This window comes from Sinohyriopsis cumingii, chromosome 1, assembly GCF_028554795.1.
Source record: "Sinohyriopsis cumingii isolate HCF-2022 chromosome 1, ASM2855479v2, whole genome shotgun sequence".
Lineage (NCBI taxonomy): Eukaryota > Metazoa > Mollusca > Bivalvia > Unionida > Unionidae > Sinohyriopsis > Sinohyriopsis cumingii.
In genome coordinates this window covers 15,072,796-15,097,777 of record NC_142961.1, presented here as the reverse complement: position 1 = coordinate 15,097,777, position 24,982 = coordinate 15,072,796, and the positions used below count along the sequence as shown (strand labels likewise).

The 24,982-nt window shown below is 40.6% G+C and overlaps 1 protein-coding gene across 1 annotated transcript; it reads right to left on the bottom strand.

Moving 5' to 3' along the window:
• Window positions 1-374: 374 nt before the first annotated feature.
• Window positions 375-16,626, bottom strand: LOC149806445 (protein CFDP2-like). The gene is made up of 2 exons (XM_089979861.1): window positions 15,650-16,626; window positions 375-450 (listed from the first exon to the last, which is right to left on the bottom strand). Exons 1-2 carry the CDS (start codon window positions 16,624-16,626, stop codon window positions 375-377), a joined length of 1,053 nt encoding a protein of 350 aa, XP_089835987.1.
• Between the last annotated feature and the right edge of the window lie 8,356 nt (window positions 16,627-24,982).

Below are 24,982 nucleotides of genomic sequence, written 5' to 3'. Positions count from 1 at the left end.
CTAGATAGGTGTTCAAGATAAATGGAGTATATTAACATAATTGAAAATGAGTTTGATATATCTGCAAATGTTTATGAAATAGTTGAATCATCGTACATCAAACCAGTTTAAAAAGAACGAAGCGGAAAGACAAATGCATGTTGACATGTTAGTCATATTTCAATATGGTTGCCATCATGGCATAAAGATGGAAATGATTTCTATGTTATAGTGAAGAAAAAAACCCCTCAATATTGGTGCTTAACAGATAAATAGGTATGAAAAGCAGAAATGTAGCCGTAAAAGAAGCTTGAAGTTTGATGTACTACATCAAATTTCATCAGATAACAAATTACAACGTAAAATAATTGATAGATGTAAAACTTGAAGAAGATTCATGTGTAAGAGGCGAGAACTATCACCACCAGCTGAAAGTTTCGTATGTAATCTATTGTCATTTTGAAAGTATAACTGTGTCAATAAAAACTGAAAATGAAATACAATGACAGATTGTGCCGACATCACCCGTGCCAAGCAACTCTATCAGACTTTTGCAGAATTTTATGATGAATTGGTTAGGGTTGAAAACTAGTATAGAAAGAACTTAGACCGAGAATTGGAAAGAAATTAAAAGCAACGTTCAGACAAAGCCCATCTAACAGGCAGATACTGAGGTTCTGCACGATAATGATTCAATTCAAATTACATATGAAATTTTTAAATCATAACCAGTCTAGCAGCAACAATATTTTGTTCATCCAGGCATTAGTTCAAGTTTGAATGTTCGAATCATATCAAAATATGCTTACCAATATATTAGTAGTAATAGGGGACGATATAGGGCAAATGAGAGCAAAGCAGTATAGGGACAAATGGAATGGAACAGGGAAGGTGACGTCACGGTACTGACTATAAGCAACAATGTTGCAAGAAGCTGACCTCAACTGACCAAACAGCGGGATGAGGGAACCTAGAACGCTTGGCGGGAACGGGACTGGTGTGACAGAGTCAGAGATAACAGACAATATACATTGTGAACATGGATTGCGCGGGTTTAAAAGAAACACTCACTCACTTTTTACTTACAAACCCTAACTAATATTAAAATTCACTCACTATTTGACAATCTGCGGAAAACGAAGTGCTTATCGACACACGTCTAAGTCAAAGAAACGAAGTGCTTATAGACACGTGTATGTTTTCTAACATACTAACATACCATTAACAACTGAAACACTATCTCTTTTCTAGGGTACTGGGTAGCCCTGGACGAGGAGTGATGGCAATCTTTCATTGTCTAAGACGGGCTTTCCCACAGGATAGGGCATGCTTCTTCAGAAAGAGAAGGAGAACACTTTGGTGTCTGCACGACAGTCGACAAAACCTTTGTCTGGTTCCTGCTGTTGCTTTTGTTGCTGCTGTTCTCTCTGCTGTTTCTGAAGTCTGTACTTCTCCGTCCATTCTTCCTTTTCTTTCTTGATTTCCTCTCTGAAAAGTTCTTCTATCAGGTCTTCAGTCACTTTCAAGATTCTGACATTCTCTATCTCTGCAGGTTTGGGTATCAGGCTTTGCCTGACACGATGTAAATTCACGTAAGCTTCGTTCAACTTGGCTAGTCTTGAGCACATCTTCATAGGAGGACGAGTCAACAATGGATGGTCAGACTCGAGACTGTCCCGTTTTATAATGTTCAAGCGCGGACGCGATAGAAAACATTCTTACACTGTTTAGAGTCAGAACGTTAGGATAGTTTGATTTGAGGGAGAGGGATAGAGAAAAGTCAAAGAGCATGGCAAACAAACAACAGTGGCATTTCTTCTTCAAAACACAACATTTTTATTCAAATAACTAACAACCAACAATCAAAAAAAATTTAAATTAACAATCAAATTAACCAACGAACATTTTTTCTAATAACAATCTATTTTGGACAAGGTTGACAACGTTGTGAAGTGAAGCTAGACTTCCACTGATGGAAGTCATTGGGCCATTGATTTAAACAACTGTTTCCTAGCTAAAGACAAAAGATAACCATAATGTTCACAAAACTATCGATCTACTTTATCATCGTTTCTAGATGAGTGACAATCAGAATAAGTCACTAAATGTTCTAAAGAATATCCAAGACTGCGTTGATGAAGGAAATACACACAGTATTGTCCACACAAAATGGAATCTGTGCCTTGTAATTTCACATTGAATCGTGTCGTCTGGGCATTTCTTCTCATGAATTCGATGATATCGTCTTCCAAAGGCGACAATCCATACGAATCAAAATACTCCACACAACCATCTTTAGGAAAGTACACGGCTGCATTGTGAGTTCCTGGGAGATGACCGTCGTCCTTGTTGTAGACGTAAGCTTGATGGTCTTAGGGTTTGCGATGAGGCAGTTCATCTTTAGCACACACGACAAGATTCCAAGAAGCATTGTACGAATTGTTGTTCAAAAGGTACTAAAGTTCACAGGTTAAAATTTGTTTTCTTGTTGTTTATCTTCACAGGTAATGAAAGTGATCAATTCAATCCCGACCTTTTGCTTAAAAATTTCTGACAAGTAACCGTTTCTTCGTTCTGTCTCTGCACTCTGAGCTAAGAGAGCTTCGACATGATGGATATCTAGAGTCATCAATGGAGGAGAGGAATGATCACGCAAGTCTTTATACCATTGATCCAAAACAGCTTCTTCAAAAATGAGACTCCAAGCTTCGTCCAGATACTCGTCCAATTTCTCTTCTTGACTCAGCATCATACATTTATCGTGTTGAATTTGACTGGGATGATCGTTTTGACATCCATAGCAATCTTTCTTGATCAATTCCGTACTTTTTTCTGCCAGATGTTTGGCAAAACAGGAGACTAAATGTTATTCTTGTTTTGTCCACCTGGACTTCATCACTATGTCCTTTTCGTCTTTGTCTTGGGGTTCTGTTTTCACGGTATCCTCCCATTCCATTTCCAAATATTATCCACTATTCAAAGAGGGATTACAGTCTTCCATAGCTTCTAATAGTCTAGAATGACTTCTCTCAAACTGTTGATTTCTGTGGTATTATCAAATTCAGCATACAGGATAACGTTCACTGTCTTTTCCAGCTCTTTTACAATCTGAAGTTCCACACGAATCTGACGGGATTTTATCGGATGGAAATGTCCTTCATTGCTGCCTTGGTCTGGAGTGAAATCAAAAGCCCACAGTGCGTATCCTTATGCATAATCCTTGTACGTAACGCCGTGACTACTGTTGGTTCCTAGCTGTCCGGTGGCTTTGTACAGGGATAAGTACGATCTCAAGTATTTTTTTTTCTGGGCAAAGTTAGGTTAAAACGGTCTTTTACACAAGGTCTTGACATTGCGACTTACTTCAATCTTGGACACGTTGAAGTTATTAAAGTTGAAATTTTTTTTTTTTGCAGCTCCGTAGAAAGCTAAATTCTCGACGATGCAAAGGATTAAACGTTTGGGTAACTGTCTTTGGAAAAAATGATCTTCGATGATGGATCGCTGTTCAGCAGGAATGGTGAAAGTTTTCACTTCGATGCGTCGTATCGGATACTTGGCAGTCGTTCTGCTCAAAGTGTGACTGATGTCGTCTCCCATTTTAGGTAACACTTCCACGCGTCGTACATAGAGTCGGGCTTCTTGGATAATGGTTTTGTATTTGGTAGCATCATCAGTTATCAGATGGAAAGCGGTACTGATACGATTCACTCTCAGGCGGACATCCACACCGTTCAGCAAATACGTCTCTTGCAACCACATGTCCAAATGTAAACGATCCATCTGTTCTAAATTGCAGTTCTCTGTGTGATTTTCTTTCGACGCTCGACGAATCCAAGATTTACACCCTCTGTATCGTCTAAATTAATTGTGTCAGGTTTCCATAGCACACAGGCATCCAGATGGGTTTCTTGGCTTCTATTCCGTACGTCAAGAGATTTTCCAGGTACGCTCGGTAAGGGTAAGGGTCCATGCTGATGCTGACCAGTTTGTTATTCAAATACAAATCCATTTCACTGAACAAGGAATGCATGAAATTGTTGACGGGGGCTACTTTATCGTCTTCCTCTGGATTAGTATTGTCTGTCGTTTCGATCACTCTGACTTTCAAATTCAAGTAACTGCTATTCAGATAGATGCAATCTTCTGGCTGTCCTTTGATTTCAAACTCAATGGGTGCTGAATCCATCAAAGAGGAGACGGGATAAAATTCGACCCATTGGGATTCTTGCATCGTCAGTCACCATAGTGGGTGGAATTACAAACATATCTAGTTCCGACTTGGAACAGGCACAAAATTCTCGGTTCATCATTTTTTTGTCTCTATGATTTAATAATCAAAAACGTCTAAGTCTCGGACAGTTTTTGCTTTCTTAGTCTTTCTAGCTTTGTGAGTATGAATTCTTCTGAAGGGTTTTTTCTTCGTCGTCTCTTTCTGCCTTGTCTTTGCTGTCAGGGAAGTAGGAATGCTTGACTCGGCAGCGCTCAGGGCATTTATAGGCGTTTCTCGTCGGCCCATAATGTCCTTGCCCGTTTGCAGCAATACATTTTTGCCTGCTTCCAAGAATGCTTCTTTAGAGTTTTGTTTGTTGATTATGACATTTTGGAGAAATTCTTTGCCTTGCGTCAACACGGCATCTTTCAAAGCGTGCAATCCTCGTGTCATCATCGGTTTCAAAACTGGGACCACCGAACGAAAGACTGATTTCAGCATATCTCCTAAACCATGTCCTCGTTGTCGAGCGACGCCTCGGTACACTGGATACATGACTTACGATTCGTTAGACAATCTCTTTTTGAAAATGGAGTTTCATTGTGACTTTCCCTTTGGTGAATGGACTATTTTGTCCCAGATCTCCTTTCCTAGCAAAGTTGACAGTGTCAAAATACGACTTACTGACGAATGAATAATGAGGATTTACAAATTCGCTCTGAACGTGATAGGTGTTTCCACCTTCCTCGTCAGCACTCGTGACAGAATCTACTTTGAAAGGAATGACACGCAGTAACAGTACGAAGGCGTGTCTCACCACGTTGTACTCGACTGCATCGGAGTATACAAAGATTAAATTCACTCCTTGGTTCCATTCTACTGGGGAACGAAAATGTTTTGCAAAATCCTGGTTGTTGGCAATGATTGGCATATCTCTTATGTTCTTACATCTTTGACCATGTTGAGGTCCCCACCCAAACTGTCATACAATTCAGGGCAAAATCTAATACCTATGCTTTTGTCCTCCGGAAATTTCATCAGTAGGCGATGAGCCACTTTATGGTACTCGATGGTGACAGGTTTGTTCAGTTTGGTCAAGACTTCGTCAAATGCCGCTTTCAATTTGTCAGCAATCGCGTCCACCAGATGTTGACCGCTAATATAATGTCCTGATGTAATTTTAAACTGATAGATGTACAATACCTGATCAGTGTTGGGTATTTCTCGATTTGCAGTGAATTTTAAATGTTGTTTATTGGTAATCATGGCTTGTTGCACTGCTTCGTCCAGAAATTTGATCTCAAAAGTGTTTTGAGTTTCAGTGATGTTTTTTTTTATTTGTGTAGGGAAAATCTTTTCCACCAAAGCCACTTCCCTATTGGCTTCGTGATCTAACTGGATGGCCTGATGTAATTTGGCCATGTAACAGCACAAAGTGTTGTTGGGAAACACCTCCTTGGAACTGTCACTGGGTAAGGACAAGTAAAATTGATAGTTCTGTGGCTGTTCAAGGGGTCACTGGAAGTCAGAGGAGTGTCTCCGTCCAAAATGTTGGTTGTTGTTAGGGTGGTGACTGACGTTGGGCACAAGTCTCCCGTTGTTTCCGTTCGAGGAGTATTTCAGAGAAGGGTTGGGAAGAAGGTATCCGATGCACCTGTTCGGTAAAATAGTCCACAAGTGTTTGTTTCCTTGTTGCAAACTCAGATTGGCAATGGCAGCACCGATGACACAATACACCACAAAGATTTGGCAGAAAATACGATTTGCGTTTTAGGCAAACGTTGTCCACACACACCCACAAGGGTTGTTTTTGTCGATCTTGCAGAGAAGAACTCGGTGAAGGAGTGGTCACTGCGGTTTTAGCGGTAGCGGTGGCTGAGGCTGTGTGGAAGGTCACGATGATCACATCTTTTTATAGTCGATGCTTTGCGAAGCGTCAAACCAAGCATCAAAACTGGGAGAATATCCTCTCCAACGTACTTTGACTTCTTTGACACGGCGTTTTCCCGCTTTACGGGTTCTTCGTTCGGGATTGCTTTCGATGCCGTAAAGGTCGTCTTCTTTTTTGGTCACACGTTGTAACTCGGGCAAGTAAAACGTTCCTTTTAACACTTCCTGTTCATGTCTTCCAATTTATAGACGGTAGGATGACGGCCACGCAATCGTCCTGTGACACGAAACAATTCGATAGTCCAGTTGGGTAAGTATCCTTTGTCGAAAGTGCGTTTGGTTTCTTTAATTTCTTCTTCGTCTTCTCCTAACATGTCGTCGAACATGACCAGATGGGTTTGACTAGGGTCAGATACGATTCCGTCGTCTTAGTTAGGAATGCCTTCCACAAACACGATGGAATCGCCTTGACTTTCTCGCAAGAGGCTGTACGCCGATTGCTACTCTTTGTAACACCACACGATCCGTTGAGGTAAATGATCGATCAGATGATGTTTATGTTCGATCAAACGTTTGACAAATTCGGTTTTGCCTGAACCACTAGGGACGCCAATTAACAAAGGTTGCCATAGTGCAAGGAATGTCACTTTTGACACAACGACAGGCAAGACAAGAGTTTTTATTTTTTACTTTTATACTTTTTGAGGACACGTTTATTACATGTTAAAAAAATGGTACTACACGAAAGACAAAAGTACATAAAAGCCAAATGGTTAAAAAAGAAGAAAAAAAAAAAACCAAAAAAAAAAAACCAAACAAACCAAAACAACACGATAGACAAGAAAAAATAATTGCCAAATGATTAAGTACATCATTAAAACACACATCACAAAGAATAAAGTTGAATATAAACAAGTCAGTGTAGAAAATGTTTTGGTAACCAATGTGTTCTAGGGACATTGTATAATGTTCTTATATCATCTAGGTAATGTCACACAGGTGTCCTCCGGAATGGTCTTTCGGGAATGTCCATGACAGTCCTGTTCTGAAGGGAGTGGTTTTTCCTCGGTGACGGGTTGCTCTAGCACTGTCAATAACACAGGTTTAAAAGTGACTTTTTTCCCTGGACGTTTGAATTGAGTATCAAAATTTTTGGGCATAATGGACCACTTCTTTAGTCCAAGCCTCAAAGCCCCATTTGTTTCCAATCATGTACATCTGTCCAATGAGGATGTAAGCAACAAGCTACACACACATCGTCATACACATCTTCGGTACCTAAAAGTTCACGAATCGTTTTTTGTCTGTAGAGGTCGAGAAGAATCCAGATGAAAACGTAAGGCTTTGAACAAAATAATTTTATCGTGCTCGTTTAAAGGGAGCACTGTCATGTTTTATTTGTTGGTAAGTACTGTTCGTAAAGAGTCCACAAGGAATCGGCTGGTAAACGAAATCCCAGAAAGTAAGTCACTAAGACACACACCAAAGGACGACCCCAATTCAATGGACACAGTTCGTGTAATAAGTGTTGGTAATCCTCCACTGTCTGAATAGCTTCATTAATTTCTTTCCACGGAATTTGTTGTATCACTTCTGATAAAGGTTGTGACATGGTAGTCCAGTTTTATACCTCTTTTTGTCGGAGGTATTAAGTGTACTTTCTACACAGAGATGATCATATGATCGAGTGACAAATATAAATGATTTAGACACGCTTCGTTCAGAAGTTTCTTCTTTAACTAAATTTACAACGGAACCTGTTGTATCACTTCTGATAAAAGCTGTTGCATGGTAGTCTGTTTTATATCTATTTTTGTCGGAGGTAATAAGTGTTCTTTCTGCACAGAGATGAGTTTACTCCAGTGGCGAATCCAAATGATTCAGTCACTAACTTGCACATCATAAGAATCCGTTCAGAAGTTTCATCTTGAACTAAATCTACGTTGTGTAAAATATTTTGGTAATCATCTAACTTTTCTTCTGGAATTCGTTGCAGTATGTCTACCTTGTAGCAAAAAGAAATTTAATCCTTCTCGCCCACGTCCAGTCTAACAATGCCTGACCACTGAAACACTTTCATCTGAATCAGTCCTCTTATATCATTCAGGTACCAGTGGTTTAAACACCAGTGACTTAACGGATGCAATTGTTCTTTGCGTTGAACTTGTATTTTGACCAGTTCTCAGTAAATACATTCTCTCAACTCCACAGGCAAACCACGAACGTTCTCTTGTAATTTCTGACCACTGTCATTCAGGGTAACGGTCAAGAATGTCAATAAAATCTTCTGATGTAAACGGTCTAAACCGGAATAATAGGATGAACGAAATCTGACCTGTTTGTTGACTTTTTCCCTTTACTCTTGTGGTATGTCACTTCAGTATCTCGGTCCCACTAAAGGTAGGTAGTGACAATTCGCAGACCATCGAACATGTTCCAGGTATGCCGAATCTTTCTGTTCCCACTGGTAACTGGTAAAGTGACACACCGCAACTGAAGCACTTGACTTTATCCCTTCACCCAAGTAGAAAAATCCGGCTCTGGCTAATTCTTCGGGGGTAGGTCCTCTCAGATATTTAGGCCATTTTCATTGGAAGGTTTGAAAACGATTTTCAAAGACGCAGTATTAAGGCATGCGCACAGGGAACGAATATTTGTCTTTCACAGGTTCATTTCGATGAGGGCAGGGTGAAATCGACAGGAGTTTGCTCAGTTTTGGATGACATCCGTAGGGTGGATGACGCATTGTCTCGCGTGAAGGTTGACATTGACAATGAAAACCAGTAATGAGTCCACGATAACGAGTGGCATCGCTTTCGCATCCGTCAGGTTTGACACGGACAGCATCCCTTTCCATGGTAGGTATGGTAGTAATGGTAGTTATAGCAAAGTTCCCATGATGATTTACTGCATCGCTGAGGTCAGAGCGTACGGCATCGCTCTCATAGGCATTGCACAGCATCGCACTCATCTTCAGAATCACAGAACTTGAATGATGTCTGTTTAAAAGGATTCATCTTTCTCGCTTGGGCTTGGTAGTGACCATGAACTATTGGTCTTGGACGTTGTCCCTTTTTATACTAGCCGTAGTGAAGTCTCGAGTTTGTACATCGTTCCATTTTATGTCTAGTTTTGGAAGTCTTCCTTTTTTTCTTCCTGGACAATGGTTCCGTCATAATTGTACCGCAGTGTGATGGGTGGAAAGGGCCACAGAAAGGTAAAGACAGTGCGGAGACCATCGAGTGTGTTCCAATCTCAGGTCCCAAATATACAAATCATCTTCTAGCTAAAACAAGCGCAGTAGGTAATCATTCCCTATCCATGGGCCATTTTTGAAACGTTTCCAATCGACGGGCACAATTACAATAGTCAGGTAAGAAGACAGGAAAATGGTATGGTTTGAACTTGAGTCTCTCACTCGATTCTTGCTTTGGCAAAGTCATCCTTCTTGTTGGTGGCTATCCTCTTGGAACCATTTTTGCATACCGACATGTTCATACGGTAAAGTTAAGTGATTGGGAAGCCGCACTCGCTTGTGGTACACGATTTGATACAGCTTTTCCAAGGATCGACTGACGATTTGGTGAGTGGGTAAATGTACAATCTTGTGCGGTTCGTAGGTGGTCACTTTAAAGTTTCCAGCCTCTCCAGACTGCAAGACTTTGTTCAATACGCCAAAGTTCACCACTTGACTGTTGCGATAATTGAGAGACAATCCTTTCACCTAACACTCCGTGTGCACTTCTCCTTGTTTGTCTCGGTGTTCGTAGCCGTAATGTTTAGGACTACCACTAGCAAACCTTAGAATCTTCTCGTCCGGGTGTTCGTCTATCCAGGCTCCTAAACGATCTCCTTCGATGTCAGGGTGACGTTGACCCGGGCCATCAATGTAGATGCAACTGTCCGTGTCAAAGTACAGGACGTGATCACCTAACAGTTCTAAAGCTTCGTACAATTTTAAGCGAGCATGGGCTTTCACGTAGGCCGCAATGATGACATTTCCAAATTCGTCGGCTTGTACAAAGTCCAGTTCTTCTTCATAATTGACTAAGATCAAATCCTCACGAACGACGTCCACGTGTTTCATGTATTTGGTTTTGTCGTGAATAATCTGGAAGTACCGGGTAGGTTCTGTCAAATACTCCGTTTAAGGTAAACACAGTCGTTATGCCATTTTCCCCCACAAACAATTTAACATCATTTTGGCAAACGATCGCCTTCCTTCTTTTTTTTGGGATGTGGTCTAAAGTGATGCCTTCCTGATTACAGTATTTCTCGTTGAATTTATTTTAACCTTCGGGAGTCTGGCGAAAATGCCTTTCTGAGTCTCGTCGCCCTTGTGGTACTGATCTGATTGGTAAAGTGGTAAATTTCGTATTCTTCTAACAGTTGGTATCCCATGTCCAGAGCTTTGAACAATTCCATATCGACATGCGTTCCCGTCAAGGCACGTTCTTCCTTGGTGTGCTGACAAGGCCGGTCTTGGTTACACGTTTCAGTACAAGTACGGCACAAGGGAAACATCAGTTTTCCTTGACAATGGTGAGGCAACACAGGATGGTACAAGTCAGTGGGAGGCAAGACTTTGCACTTGATCAAACCTTCGTATTGTCAAATGTTGTCCATGTCAATGTGTTCCGTCAGCAATTGCGAATGCCGGCGGAAAAGTGACACCATCTGCACAGGTAAGGATACAGCTACCACACGTCCGAGTGTTTGATTTCCTCTCCTTTCTCTTGTCAGCGTCGTACAGCAAACAGGTGGCATTCGTCCATCCACCATCTTGTAACTTTCCACGATGCTTTTAAACTCGGGATCGGTTTTCAAACGGTGATCATTGTCGTGTTCCCACATTTCCACCACTTGGTATCCTTGCTGTTCTAACTTCAAACGCTTCTAACACGTGGCCTGGTACAAGTGTTCCATGGCTCGTTGTAAAAACTGATTTTTAGTGCCACGTGGAAGGTAACAGAGGGGACAGCCGTGAAACAAGCAACCGTTAAACTCGTACACTATCTTGGGGTTTTCTAAGTCCCAACCATCCACCGAATAAGTTCTGATGGTCTTTTCGCCTCCTCCGTTGCGTGCGTGCTGAATCCATTTGTCTTCCTTGTCGCACAAGTAATGTAGCCAGCGTAGGGATTTGACCTAATACTGACGTTTGACAAAGTTGGTCTTTTGAGGGCTGATGACAGCCAGGGTGATTTCGGTCATGAATCGTTGGCGGTACACTAAGGAACACGCTTTGGCATTGGTGCAGGCTTGTTTCAAAGGATCGACCCCTCCGTGTTCCATGAACAGTTCTCGAAATTTCCCAGAGCAACGCCGTAAAATGTCCACGTCGGACCGACAATACTTTAACATTTCTTCCTGGAAGTCGAAGGGGTCCAAGGTGTGAGTCTGGTACTAAGCGTAGAAAGCTTCTCGTTAGTCGTTACGCATGTTGTCAGGGTCGTAGTCGTGAGCCTCAGGCAAATGGGGTAGAACGGCATGTTGATTGGCTTCGGTACTGAAAAAGTGTGGAAAATAACCTTTGGCCATTTCTGTCATTCCAAACATTTTAGACATTCGACTCAAAGGCATGGCCAAGCAACTCATCGAATCTTTAAACTGCACTTGTCCCACCTGCATGGAAATGATTTTGGCTCCGTTCAAACTCACTTTAGGACGTTCGGTACCTTGTTCCGTATAGTATCTCAAAAGAAGCTGTGCATCGTATCCCGAGAAATTGTGAGCCATTACCGTGGCATGGCGATGACAATCTTTGTAAAGTTCGATGTCCTCTTGGTTCCACGTCTCGTCGATGGGGTCTAAGATCCATTGGGCCAAATCGGCCGGCGTGTTCGGTCTCCGAAATATTTTATCACGTCCTCCAGGAATCTTTCTGCATTGAGGGCAATGACTAAAGATAGGCTGTTGGATGCCTTTCTCGCACGCTCGATGAGCCACGCAGAAATGAGGAATGTGAATGCCAGTCTCTTGCATGCATTCAAAATCGAAACAGATGAAACTGCCTTTCTTCTGGTCTTCATCTTGATGTTTGGAATGGTATTATTAAATAATGCATTCGTGTTCCAAGTCCACAATTGGTGACAAATGTGACATCCTTTCTTTCCTCCACATACGTGTACCTTGGCACTATTGGTACCTATGCTTTGTCCACATCTAGGGCACAATCTCAACAATTGACAAGCACTTTTCTGCTGTGAAACTTGTGGCTTCAGATGTTGATGGTAAGAGGCAGGGCTGACAAAAGTGCGCTAACAAGCAGGGCAATGCACTCGTTCTTGTCCTTCGTCTAGACTGGGTTGAGAGGCCAAACATCCTGAGCATTTCGATCCCCACTGCTTGTGTTGTTCTCGATATTTATAGCCACAGTCACATTTCTCACAGTAATAATCGTATCCCAGGAATCCAGTGATACTGGTGATGGAATTGAAATGGTCATGGTGATAATAGACGTAAATATTTTATCCGTCTTTGAAGTCTTTGCCTCGAAACAGCAAAGGTTCGCGCACTTCTTGAGGGTGTACTTTCAAGGTGTGACATGAAGCTAAGACATCTTGCAAGTTTTGTATTTCATGAATTCCACAATTTGTTTTCTTTAGATAGCCTGCTTGCTGTAACAGGAGTTCTGCTTCACTTCGTTGTTTGACTCGGTTCGATTTTCGAATGTTATCCCAGACTCTTTTCCATTCTACTGTGTCGTTCTTGTCGACATACGTTCGTCGCACCATGATGGCCCTGACTAAACACATATATTATTGATGATTGTAATTTGGACGAGGCTACGCTTGATGCTACGAAGGTTTTCCACCAATAACACGTTTCGACGTTGTCCGGTCCCTTGGGGAGAGACACGTGTTCATGAACAGTGTGGATTTTCCATCGGTGTTGCGATATTTGTCCTTGGATTGTTGAACGTGTTGAATCTTGTTGATGACTTTGGAAGGTGTCATTTCTGCTGGGCTGCTAAACTCGATCCAAACGGGAAACTTCAGACTGTCGTGATGAATGCAAAGTCTCAAGCGATTGTCTTCTTTGGCTTGACACTGTCGTTTCAGAGCGGTTAACAAAAGAATCCCACACTTCGGTGATGAAGCCTGCTGCTTTCTTCAGGGGTACGTTGGACTTGAAATCTTTAAACTTCATCGTGTACGTGTAGGCCGTAGTTCTAAATATTCTAGAGGAGCACTTTTCCGTTTCTCGAAATTTTGTGTTCCAACTTTCGACCGAAATCAGTTGACCCACGAATGTTGCCGATCAACAGCGGATTAATTCATACACGTCTGAAAAATAGCGGGGGTTTCTCAGTTTAAGGAAGAAGTTACGTGTCTAATAGTGTGATGAAACGTCGATATTACCCAACGATGTTTAGGACCAATATATGGACCAATATATATCAATTAATAGTGGTAGTCTCTCGAGTCGAGGAAGACAAGTTGTGCGATCGCATTCAACGGTGGACGCGTATGTGGTTGGTGTATTTTTGATACAGTTCTGTGACGTCTCTCCCGAGTTGCAGCAAGACGCCGGCGGCGGTCATCCTCAAAGGTGAAACAGGCTTTTCTGGTCAGCGCTCGCCAATGGCTTCTGTCTAAGGCAGCGAGCTCGAGCTGGCGGGATTGGAGGTCTGTCCATTTGATGTTCATCTTGAGGTTGCCTTTTTACCTCTTATGAGGTAGGCCTTGGTTTCGGTTTCCCTGGGCTAGCTCGCCATAGAACAACTGCTTTGGGATTCTGCTTTGATCCATGCGGATGACATGGCCAGTCCAACGAAGCTGGGCCTGGATTAGTTTGGCTTCGATGCTTGTTGTGTTGGCTCTGTCAAGGACTTCCTGGTTGGTGATTCGATCCTGCCACTTGATCCGCATAATGGATCTCAGGGAGCGCTGGTGGAATTGTTCCAACCGACTGATATGTCTTCGGTAGAGTGTCCACGTTTCACAGCCATACAAGAGAGACGTGAGGACAACTGCATCGTACACTTTCATCTTTGTTGACAGGCGTATGTCCTTGTGCTGCAAAACCTTGGTTCCAAGTCGTCCGAGTGCTTGACTGGCTTTTTGGATCCTCGCAGTGATTTCTTTGTCCAGGGAGCCGTCACTAGATATTGTGCTGCCAAGGTATTTGAAACTGTCCACATTCTTCAGCTGCGTGTCGCCAATGGTGATACAGGGTTGTGAGGGGACAGTGGTTGGGGCGGGCTGGAAGAGGACTTCTGTCTTTCCTAGGCTGATTGTGAGTCCAAATAAGTTGGAGGCTTCAGAAAATCTGTCCATGATTGCCTGTAGGTGAGTCTCTTCATGGGCCATGAGGGTACAGTCATCTGCAAAGAGTGCTTCAATAATGAGTCTATCTAGCGTCTTTGTTTTTGCAGCTAGGCGACGGAGATCAAACACTGATCCATCCAGGCGATACCTAATGTAGATGCCAATGTCAAGGTCACGGATGGCATGGAACAGTACCTGTGCGAAGAAGAGGTTGAAGAGTATCGGAGCAAGTACACAGCCCTGTTTGACACCATTAGATATTGGGAATTTCTCAGAGGGTTCACCGTCTGAGAGAATCTCTCCAGTCATGTCAACGTGGAGGAGCCGAATGAGGTTGGTAAACTTCTGAGGACAACCTAGTTTATTGAGTACTACCCACAGTGCGTCTCTGTTGACTGTATCAAAAGCCTTTGTCAGGTCCACGAAGACAGCATACAGATTCATGTTCTGCTCAAGGCACCTCTCTTGGCCTTGTCTCACTGCGAAGATCATGTCAACGGTGCTGCGGTCTGGGCGAAAACCACACTGAGACTCGGGGAGGTTATCTTCTGACACTGCCGCAATAAGCCTGTTGAGGATGATGTTAGCAAGTATTTTGCCAGCTATGGACAGCAGGGAGATACCTCTGTAGTTACTGCAGTCTACACTTGTGCCTTTATTTTTATAGACGGTCATGATTGATGCGTCCCTGAGGTCGTCTGGCATCTCTTCTTCCGTCCAGATGCTGATTAGCACATCGTGGAATGCCTCTAGAGTCTGTTCACTGAGAGCCTTGTACACCTCCGCTGGGATACCATCCTTTCCAGGTGCCCTGCCACAGTTAATTTGTTTAATGGCCCTCCTCAACTCCTCCCTTGTTGGTGGAATATCCAGTTGGTCGTGCGTTGGCTGCTGAGGTATTTGGTCAAGAACAGATTGACTGACCGATGAGGGCATGTTTAGGAGCTGACTAAAGTATTCTTTTCATCTTTCCTTAATGCCATTTTTGTCCTTTATTAGTGTAATGCCATCTGCAGCGAGCAAGGGCGCAGAGGTGGACTTTGCGTGGCTGACGATTGACCTGATGGCGTTATAGAGCTCTTTGGAGTTGTTAGTGTCAGCATAGCTTTGCACTTCATCAGCTTTCTTTTCCCACCAATGGTCATGCATCTTGCGGATTTCCCTCTGAGCCTCAGCTTGATAGAATTTGAAGCGGTCTTTTTTGTTGATGAAGTTTGTGTCATTCTGCCAGTCCATGAATGCTTTGTTCTTTCTGGCAAGCAGATATTCAATGGCATCGTTGTTCTCGTCAAACCAGTCTCGATGGATTCGCTTCTTTGGGCCCAGGGTCGCCATAGCTGTTTCTCTTATCGTGTCCCTGAGCTTGTTCCATTTTTCGGAGGCATTTCCACATATCGGTCCGTTTGTTGACAGCTTGTCATCTAGCCTCTTCTGGAAATTGAGCTTGGTTGAAGGCTGCTGAAGTTTGACAATGTTGAAGGCTGTGCGCACAAGTTTGGGACGTCTTAGGTGATGAGGGGCAATGTGCAGCTGTAGGGTAGTTCGGACAAGTCTGTGGTCTGTCCAGCATTCTGCTTCTCGCATGGCCTTGGTGATGAGGACATCCTTGGCATCACGCTGGCGGACTATTACATAGTCGATTAAGTGCCATTGGCGAGATCTGGGGTGCATCCAGGTGTTCTTGTGTTTGTTCGCCATTTTGAACATTGAGTTTGTGATTAGGAGGTTAAATTCTGCGCATTTGCTGAGTAGGAGCAGGCCGTTGTTGTTCATTCTGCCGACACCGTGTTTGCCAAGCACACCTTTCCATCGACCATAATCACAGCCAACACGGGCATTAAAGTCCCCCAGTAGTATGATCTTGTCGTCAGCTGGAACTGAGCTAAGTACAGAGCTGAGGTCGGTATAGAACTGCTCGATGGCTTCTGCTGGACTCGATAGGGTACGGGCGTAGGCACTGATGATTGTTGCATGGCGTTTGTGGCTGATAGGTATTCGCAATTTCATTAACCTCTCTTTGATACCAACAGGCATTTCTGGAAGCTGCTTCAGAAGACATGATTTGATAGCCAGGCCGACTCCATGGATCCTGTCCTCATTTTGGGCTTTTCCTTTCCAGAAGAATGTGTAGCCGCTTGCTAGCTCAGTAAGAGAACCCTCCTCTGCGAACCTGGTTTCACCCAAGGCTGCAATGTCAATATTGTAGCATGAAAGCTCCTTAGCAACTATAGCTGTTCTCCTGTGTGGTCTTGCTAAGTTCTCTTTGTCCATGAGAGTACGGATGTTCCATGCTCCAATAATAAGTTTTTTTCTTTGATTATTTCGACCGCGGATATGGATGATCTTGCCAGCCGCGGCATGCTGGCCAGATATTTTAGGGCAAGCTTTTTTTAGGCCATCTTTTCTAGGCCTCTCCCTATTCAGGGTGAGCAGCGCCGTCTTGAAAAGGTCTGCTCAGTCGCCCCTGGATGCTGCCGAACTGTTCTGCTGCCCTGGGTGCAGAGCAAAACGACCACTTGTCCAAGGGCCGCCTACGTGCAGGTCTCTGACTACAACTCCCAGTGGTCATCTCCACCTGTTGCGTCGCCAGTCGCCCATCGCCGTAGGACTTTGGTAGGTGCAGGTGAGGAACAATGAGTGTGATGATGAGGATGAATGATAGGTGCACAACATAACCTTTGCATGAAGGAGATTAAAGTGAAACAGCCTTTGCACAGAGACAGCCTCATTCTCTCGGCCTTGGTAGTTAGAACTCAGTGGTACGAAGATTCGTCACGGCTGGGGACTACTTCGGCTGCATTGGATGGCTATGACGTCTTTCGTGCCTTGTCATAACCTGCACTCTCAACAAAATGTTTGCAGATTCGCCTTCGTGGCCGTTGGATCACTCAGTTGATCTCTTCCGCCCAGTCTGCCGAAACTGGCTTTGCATGCAAGGATAGGCAAGCTCCTAAGCCACCGAGGGTTTTTGAGGCCCGTCGGCTACCCTCTACCTGGTTTAGCCGGCCAGTCGAAGCCGTTGCCCGTGGTGTGGCCGCTGCGCAAGCTACAGCTACTTGGAGCCACAGGTGAGGTCTGAGCGCCTGGTGAGGACCAAAGATGTACAAGCTACTCGCGAAGGAGCACGACGTGCCCATCCACCAGAGGTACTACCCCTCCCAGAGGTACTACTCCTCCCAGATCACCCCGAACACCACATATCAATATTCAGTATTAATCAGATGATTTGGCATATATGATTTTTTGCACTCAACGGCGGCATTGGGACTTTAAGCTTTAACTTCATTTTGAGTCCATAATACGGCGATCTGATTAACTCGAAATTTTAAGTCTGACTTAAAACTGTGCAATATAAGTCTGAACTTAGCATAGCGACTTATATTGCTGAAATTGTAATAATGTTTAAGACTTCTTGAAGACCATAAAAACAAGTGGCGTAAATCTTTGGAGTTTTTGAAACATGTAAGTGAAATTGTGGCATAGATTATTAACATTTATCTTTGTGTTGTCACCACTAGGAATTATCGTCAAGATGTCTTTAACTACGACATATGAAACAAGCGTTATTTACCGTTTAACTTTGGGAATTTTATAATATATATATATATATATATATATATATATATATATATATATATATATATATATATATATATATATATATATATATATATATATATATATATATATATATATATATATATATATATATATATATATATATATAAGCTTAGACATTGAACATATACAAAAAAATATTGATGCAAGTCCCCAACATGATTAACATATCTTTGAAGGATGAATTCATACTATCAAAGATCTTAGCAAAATTTAAGCCCGGAGATATTCGGAACTGTTTATTTGTGAAGAAAACTTTTATTTCAACAATATAAGCTTAGACATTAAATATTGAATTGGCTGATCTTAAGTCAGACTTAAATTTAATCTAATTAGTCCCAAATTTCACCAACACGAGCCCTCACTTCTAGTCCAGGCTTGATACATTTGATTAATCAACGGAAGTCAGACTTAAATTTAATCTAATGAGTCCCAAATTTCACCAACACTGGCCCTCATTTCTAGTCCAGCCTTAATACATCTGATTAATCAACGGAAGTCAAACTTAAATTTAACCTAATTAATCCCGAATTTCACCAACACGAGCTCTCACTTCTAGTCCAGGCTTAATACATTTGATTAATCAACGGAAGTCAAACTTAAATTTAATCTAATTAATCCCGAATTTCACCAACACGAGTCTTCACTTCTAGTCCAGGCTTATTATATTTGATTAACCAATGGAAGTGAGACTTAAATTTTGGCCAGTGAGATAGGTGGATTGAAGACTCATGTTTAGTTACAGATGTCAGTTATTTTAACGTAATCTAAAACGAGGTTTTACTTCAGCGAAAGAAACCAAGTGCGGACTTAAAATTAAATTTAGAATTCAGCAACACAGACTGGTTGAAAAGGCTGACTTAATGATGCCTGGGTTTCACGAACAGAAGAAAACATCTGGATATACATAATGGTCTGTTGACTTAAAAAACGGAGCAATCAAATGCGTGAATTACCTTAACTCTAATGATATTCACTGCAGAGTTAACGCAAGATAAAAGAAAGGAAAGAATGAAAAAGAAAAATCATTGAATTAAAAGTAAAACATCTGACCCCATCTCTAACATGATTAACACATTTAGGAAAAGAAGGCAATATTTGATAAGCACAGCAAATTTTAAGAACTGGCTAGAATTTAAATCTGTCATTAAATAATAGAGATTTTAATTCCATCAAATGACGTTAAGAATGCAGTAATGACACGAATGGTGCCAGTCAGAATGATTACCATCGATCATTCTAAAAACCATTGCCAATCAATATGATAGACATCCTATTTGGCATAGGTTGTGCTACATTTGCAAAGCAACAGATCTAAGTAAATTCCCTAAAGATAGTTTATGTGAGGTAAATGATAATATTTGCAATGGCATTTTCGACTCCAATTAGAAAAGGTTGTAAGTGAAACTCAACAGGATCCATGCTGACCTTTAATCGCCGCCATGACACTCAAACGCTCTCTTGGTCATCAATTTTTAAATAGAAACAATACGCCTTTATGTTTGATAACTGCGACAAAAACATGTTTCACTAGCAAACGGATATTACTAATGCACGCATATCAAATGTCTGAGTTGTGCCCGCATAAAACTGTGCGAACTATAATAATCAAGTTTTATCTATAAGCCCCATCATCACTAATAAGACACTATTACCAAATTTTTCTAAAGAAATATCAGAATAAATACATGTACACGTGGTAAAAAGAAATATCATCCAGGTCTTGAAAGTCGCCAAACCTTGTTCTCTGTGTCAAATAATATATGTTCTTGATTTGTTTTACTGAACCCTGCAGTTTTATTTGGTAATTCTTCTAAATTTGTCATGTCATTTTTCTTTCTTTATAAATTCCATCTGGGTCTCATAATTTGAACATTTGAACATATATCTGCTTCCTCCAAATGCTATTCCTCCAATCAGAATTACTGATGCAGCCATTTGATTGTACACAAAATAAACCTATTTTGATATTGCTTTCTATTTTTATCCTACCCTGTTGCTAAAACAAAAAGAATGTTTCGATTAATTTTTATATATAAAAGCATATATACTGATCATTCTCTAGATAACCCTAGATGTGTCTGTATACTAGTCTGATTGACAAAATCTTTTACTAACGGTAACACATAAGAACATCCAATAACCACCAACACATGGTACTCAGATATAATAATTAAACAGTTTGTCCTCTTCAGCTTCAACAAAAAATTATTACTTAGTATTATGAACAATAAAATTAAATACTTTTCTTCAGTTTCGAATTCAAATTGATTTCTAATGGGGTCTTTGGCAACGTGATTTAATTTATCTACAAAGTTGCTAATCTCACAACTAGTGCCAAAAAGATATCTACGTAAATATATGGTGAGTAAATACTTGGCGATATAACCATAATCTGTGTTTGATCAACCGTCCACAAATGCAGGCCAAATCTTGTACAAACCATTTTGAACTTCAAACGATTCTTAAATATATTAAAAACAGCTGAAGAATTAATGCGGTGATGATAGAAATATGTTTTACTGTGTACCGAGCATCTTTATCGATTTTCCCCTTTACAACATCCTTTACTTCATTCACTCACAAATCATGGACACCGGTCTTTTAGAACTCGGATATCGACTCTAAGGCACTGTTTTCCACATTTGAGATTTTCTCGAAACTCTACCTTGAATTTAGAAAAAAAAAACAATTGAAAGAGTTCACACTCCTTAATACTATTGTTTATGTACTTTTCCGTATTTTTCTCCATTGAAGGCATTATCTGTTACTTAATAGGCATTATTTTCAGCTGGTTCACAACTGTTAAACAATTTATCCTATCCTTTCCATGTCATGGGTATATACTTTTCACCAGTCAATGTATTTTGTTTCTTAACTCTTTTTCAACTTTGTATATGTCATCTTGTTTATCATATAGAGATGACTATTGTTCCTAAAAGATGCCCCCTGTATCCTCTATTTTAAACTCTTTCAATTGGGAAACAATTTAATGACCGAAAATTACCTGTCATATTTTAAATATTTCCAGGGCAAATTTAGAAACGTACTTCTTTTCAGGATTTTTTTGTAATTTTTTAATTTTAACCTTTTCGCCGATTTTAAATTGAGTTGCTGGAAATATGTTCGCCACGTAACCTAATATATTAAACCATACTAATGATCTGTTTATATTCTTGCGCGCTTGAACTGGAGTCAAGTATATTCCTCTGGGATGAGTTTAATATAAACATCTATGAATGTTTAGCAAAGACACATGCAAACATTCTCTGGTTTCTTTTGGAGTGAAAAATTTATACATTTTAGTCCACGTTCTGTTGCTTATTGTATTATTTTTTTTAACCTTTCCACTACATATGCTTTTTGTTTTATTGGGGGCCCCGGATGGCCGAGTGGTCTAAAGCGCACGCCTTTACTGATTACTGCCATCTGACCCCTGTCCGCGTGGGTTCTCGTCTCTTGCTTGGCTAATGTAGGTATGTGAGAAAGCTGCCAATAACTTCCGGAGGATCGGTGGCTTTTACCTAAGTTTTCCGGGTTCCTCCTCTATCAAGCTATACTGACCGCTATATATAGCCTATCTTGCGCTGAGATATTGTGTTAAATCCCATAATAACAACAACAACTTATTTGCCTAAGTGTCAGTAATTTTTGTATTACCACGCCAGAGAAAATACATTGTGAATGAGCAATGACTCCCTATAAACTTAGCCACGAAATAATCATGTTGCTATCGCGTAAAAACCTGACTAAAGGCTTGCAACTTTTGACTGTCCATTACTCGTTTTCACTTGAATATTCCTTATTGGCTGCAATAAAATATCAACTGAAACTCGTTCAGCAAATAGTAACTTTGTTCCTGGTTTAATAGAGGTTGCATTAGACACTATCCATAAGGAGTTATCATAATCCATATAAAAACCTTTACCTGACGTCTACAAAGACCACAAAAGGGCTAGATTCTTAAGAATGACTAGAATGACAAATGGCACGCTTCTGAGCTTAGCTATGTTAGGTTTTAAAAGCAAAACGATAATGCAAAGAAAAAAATTAGGAAAATTTAAAAGCAAGCTATTAGTGCATACAAAAAGTAATTTAGACAAAGCAGCAGACATCGATATTAGGCTTTGATTGATATTATATGTTAAGCACCATATTAGGGGTAGTGGCATTAAAGGCAACTTCAACTAAAATTTGGCGAAATAACACATCATCCACAAGAAATTGCTATCCTATTTGCCAAAATACTGTAAATATATATATATATATATATATATATATATATATATATATATATATATATATATATATATATATATATATATATATATATATATATATATACGTACCTGAAAATAAACCATTTTCGAGCTATGCAGTTAATAAAGAACTGATTTCAAAAACACCGTTTCAATGAAAACGTTATCTGAAATAGAAGCATACATAAAGAAAAGCAGCAGGGAGGGCGAACCCACCTTTTTGTAGGAGCGTCGAAATGTCGAAAATAATCCTTCCTACAAATGATCGAAAAAAAGAAAAGTGTCGACAGATTTAAAAAAGCGTCGACACTTTACTGAGAGAGTCTCTATGGAACTTCTAATTAATATTACTTTATTGTCTTTGGTGATTTTTTTCTAGTTTATTATGCACGTTGTTTACGCGATTACGTCAGCGCGAGGTCGCGCCTTCCTTGCTGCTATTAATTAAAAAAATTATTGTTATAATAAAATGGTACATCCAGAATCTCATACTGCAAGAAAAGCACGAGAACGATTAGAAGCAATTAAGAAATTTCTTCCTGTTAGAGACTCATTTAGAGAAAACTTACGAGCGCAGAAACAATCACAAGTTGAGTACGAGGAAGACACTAAAAAACTATTTAACCCGTCACTACAGCTACTGAAAAAGCTTCAGCGGCTGCTGAAAAAACTATATGTGGAGATATTAAGGAGGACGAGGAGGAGAGGAAAAAGGGTATTTTCCCAGTATCAAAACAATCCGCAGAACAAACTGAAAAAATAGCAAGAAGAACTAAACAGACAAAGAAGATTTTACGAGATCTTCCAACTGATATATCTGCGGCTCAGCCTTCACCCCGTCGATGAAGAAATACTTGAAGGTATTGGAAAACTTCGTACTGAAGTCGCCGACGTGAAAAAAAAACTTGCACCTAAACCCAAACCAGTAAAAGAAAACGTAGAATTGATTAAAAAATTTAGAGAGGTGTTTATCGAAGATATTAGAAATACTGAAGAAAATGATTTACCCAAAATAATATTATTTGGTATATTTAATAAACCTGATATTTTAAAACCCGGTTATGAAAAAACAGACAATGAAAATTTTATTAGATGGGTATATCGTAAATATTACAACAAAATGCAAGCTAGAGGTCCAGAATACAAAAATCTTGATAAAGGAGTAAAAGTACTTTATAGAGAGAAAATAAAACAACTAGAACAACAACAACTCTCCCATCAAGAGCCTTCATATCAACTTCCTCCACCACTGCAACAAATAGAACAACAACAATCTTCTTCACCGCAGAAAGAGATGATGTTGAAACCATCCAAAGAGAAAAGGAAGCAGATGACAAAAGAAACGAAGCGAAAAGCAGAAGAAGAATGGAAACAAAGAGAAGAAATATTTAGAGATGTAGAAACTAAAGAACGGGAGAAATTACGTTCACTGGGTAAAGAAAGAGATCCTGGCGATGATTCTTTTGATGCTACTGGAAGTGGTCTTTCTTCCCTGAATACAGTGGGAAGTGGTTTTAAAACCTGTCCTGATAATATCCTCAATGACGTGTCACGGTTAGAAGTTCTCATAGGAGTAAAACGTGCCGGAAATAATTCACCAGAAATAATTAATGAAGCAGCTGATATTTGCCAACGATTATTTCTCGGCGGCATCATGGATATTGGTGTTTACCGGGAACCTTTTGATGAGCTCGTTGATGATTAGTCACCGCGATTAGATAAATGATAAATAAGATAAGATGATCATACATAATAATTATCGTAGACCTGTACCGGTCAGAGTAGTGAACTCACGACTACCAGTCTAGGGAGCAATTTACGGAGATGGACTTGGTGATGTTATTCAAGGGTTATTTAGAAGATTAGCTCCAAAAATAGCACCTGTTGCAAAACAATTATCGTTGAAAGCTATCGATGTTGTTCGTGAAAAAGCTCCTGGTGCAATTATCAATTTTGCTGGTAAGGCGTTCTCAGTGATCAAAGATAGACTAGCACGATTAATACGACGAAAACGACAACCAGTAAAATTACCAAGTACTGAAATTATGCCTGCGGAGGTCAGTAAAATAATAAATCAAGCCGTAAATAAAAACTAGCAGCATTGGTGGATCAAGAATCTGATGAAGTACAAAGAAATATTACTGCAAATTTGATAGCAGGGAGTGGACTTCGTACTCGCTTGACAAAGTCAGCGCGACGATGATTTAAATCAAAGTTATATAATAAATGTTTAAACGCGTATCCGATCCATCATTTGACATGGACGTACCGACTTTTAAAGATGAATCAGTACGTGATTATCAATTTTATTCCTATGACGCAAGACAACCAAATCAGCGGGGAAGAATAGAATTACAGGTTCAGGATACAAGTAGATATTTCTTGCCCGATGAGGCGTTTATTGAGGTAGAGGGTAAACTTTTAACGAATGTTGCAGCTGATACGGCATATGATGCTAATTTGCGTGTTGGTTTTGTCAACAATGGGATTATGGCACTGTTTGATAGCGCCACATATATGATTGATGGAAAAAATATCGAATCGATTCAGAATAATGTCGATGTTGCTATAACAATAATTGGTCTAGCGAGATATTCTGATGATTACACAAGATCAGCCGGTCCAACAATGATGTTTACTAAGGATATTACTAACCAAGCTGATCATGTTCAATATGCTAAAATACGGACACTACGAAATACTGCATCTGATCCACAACCAGTTGCTGATGGTCCTGAATATGCAGCTAG

Excerpts from the sequence above, each read along its gene's own strand:
- LOC149806445 (XM_089979861.1), bottom strand. The coding sequence starts at position 16,626 with ATGGACAAAGAGAACTTAGCAAGACCACACAGGAGAACAGCTATAGTT. Across the intron at positions 451-15,649 it reads AAGCGAATCCATCGAGACTG|TTATACTTTCAAAATGACAA; the intron begins GTTTGACGAGAA and ends TTATTGACACAG.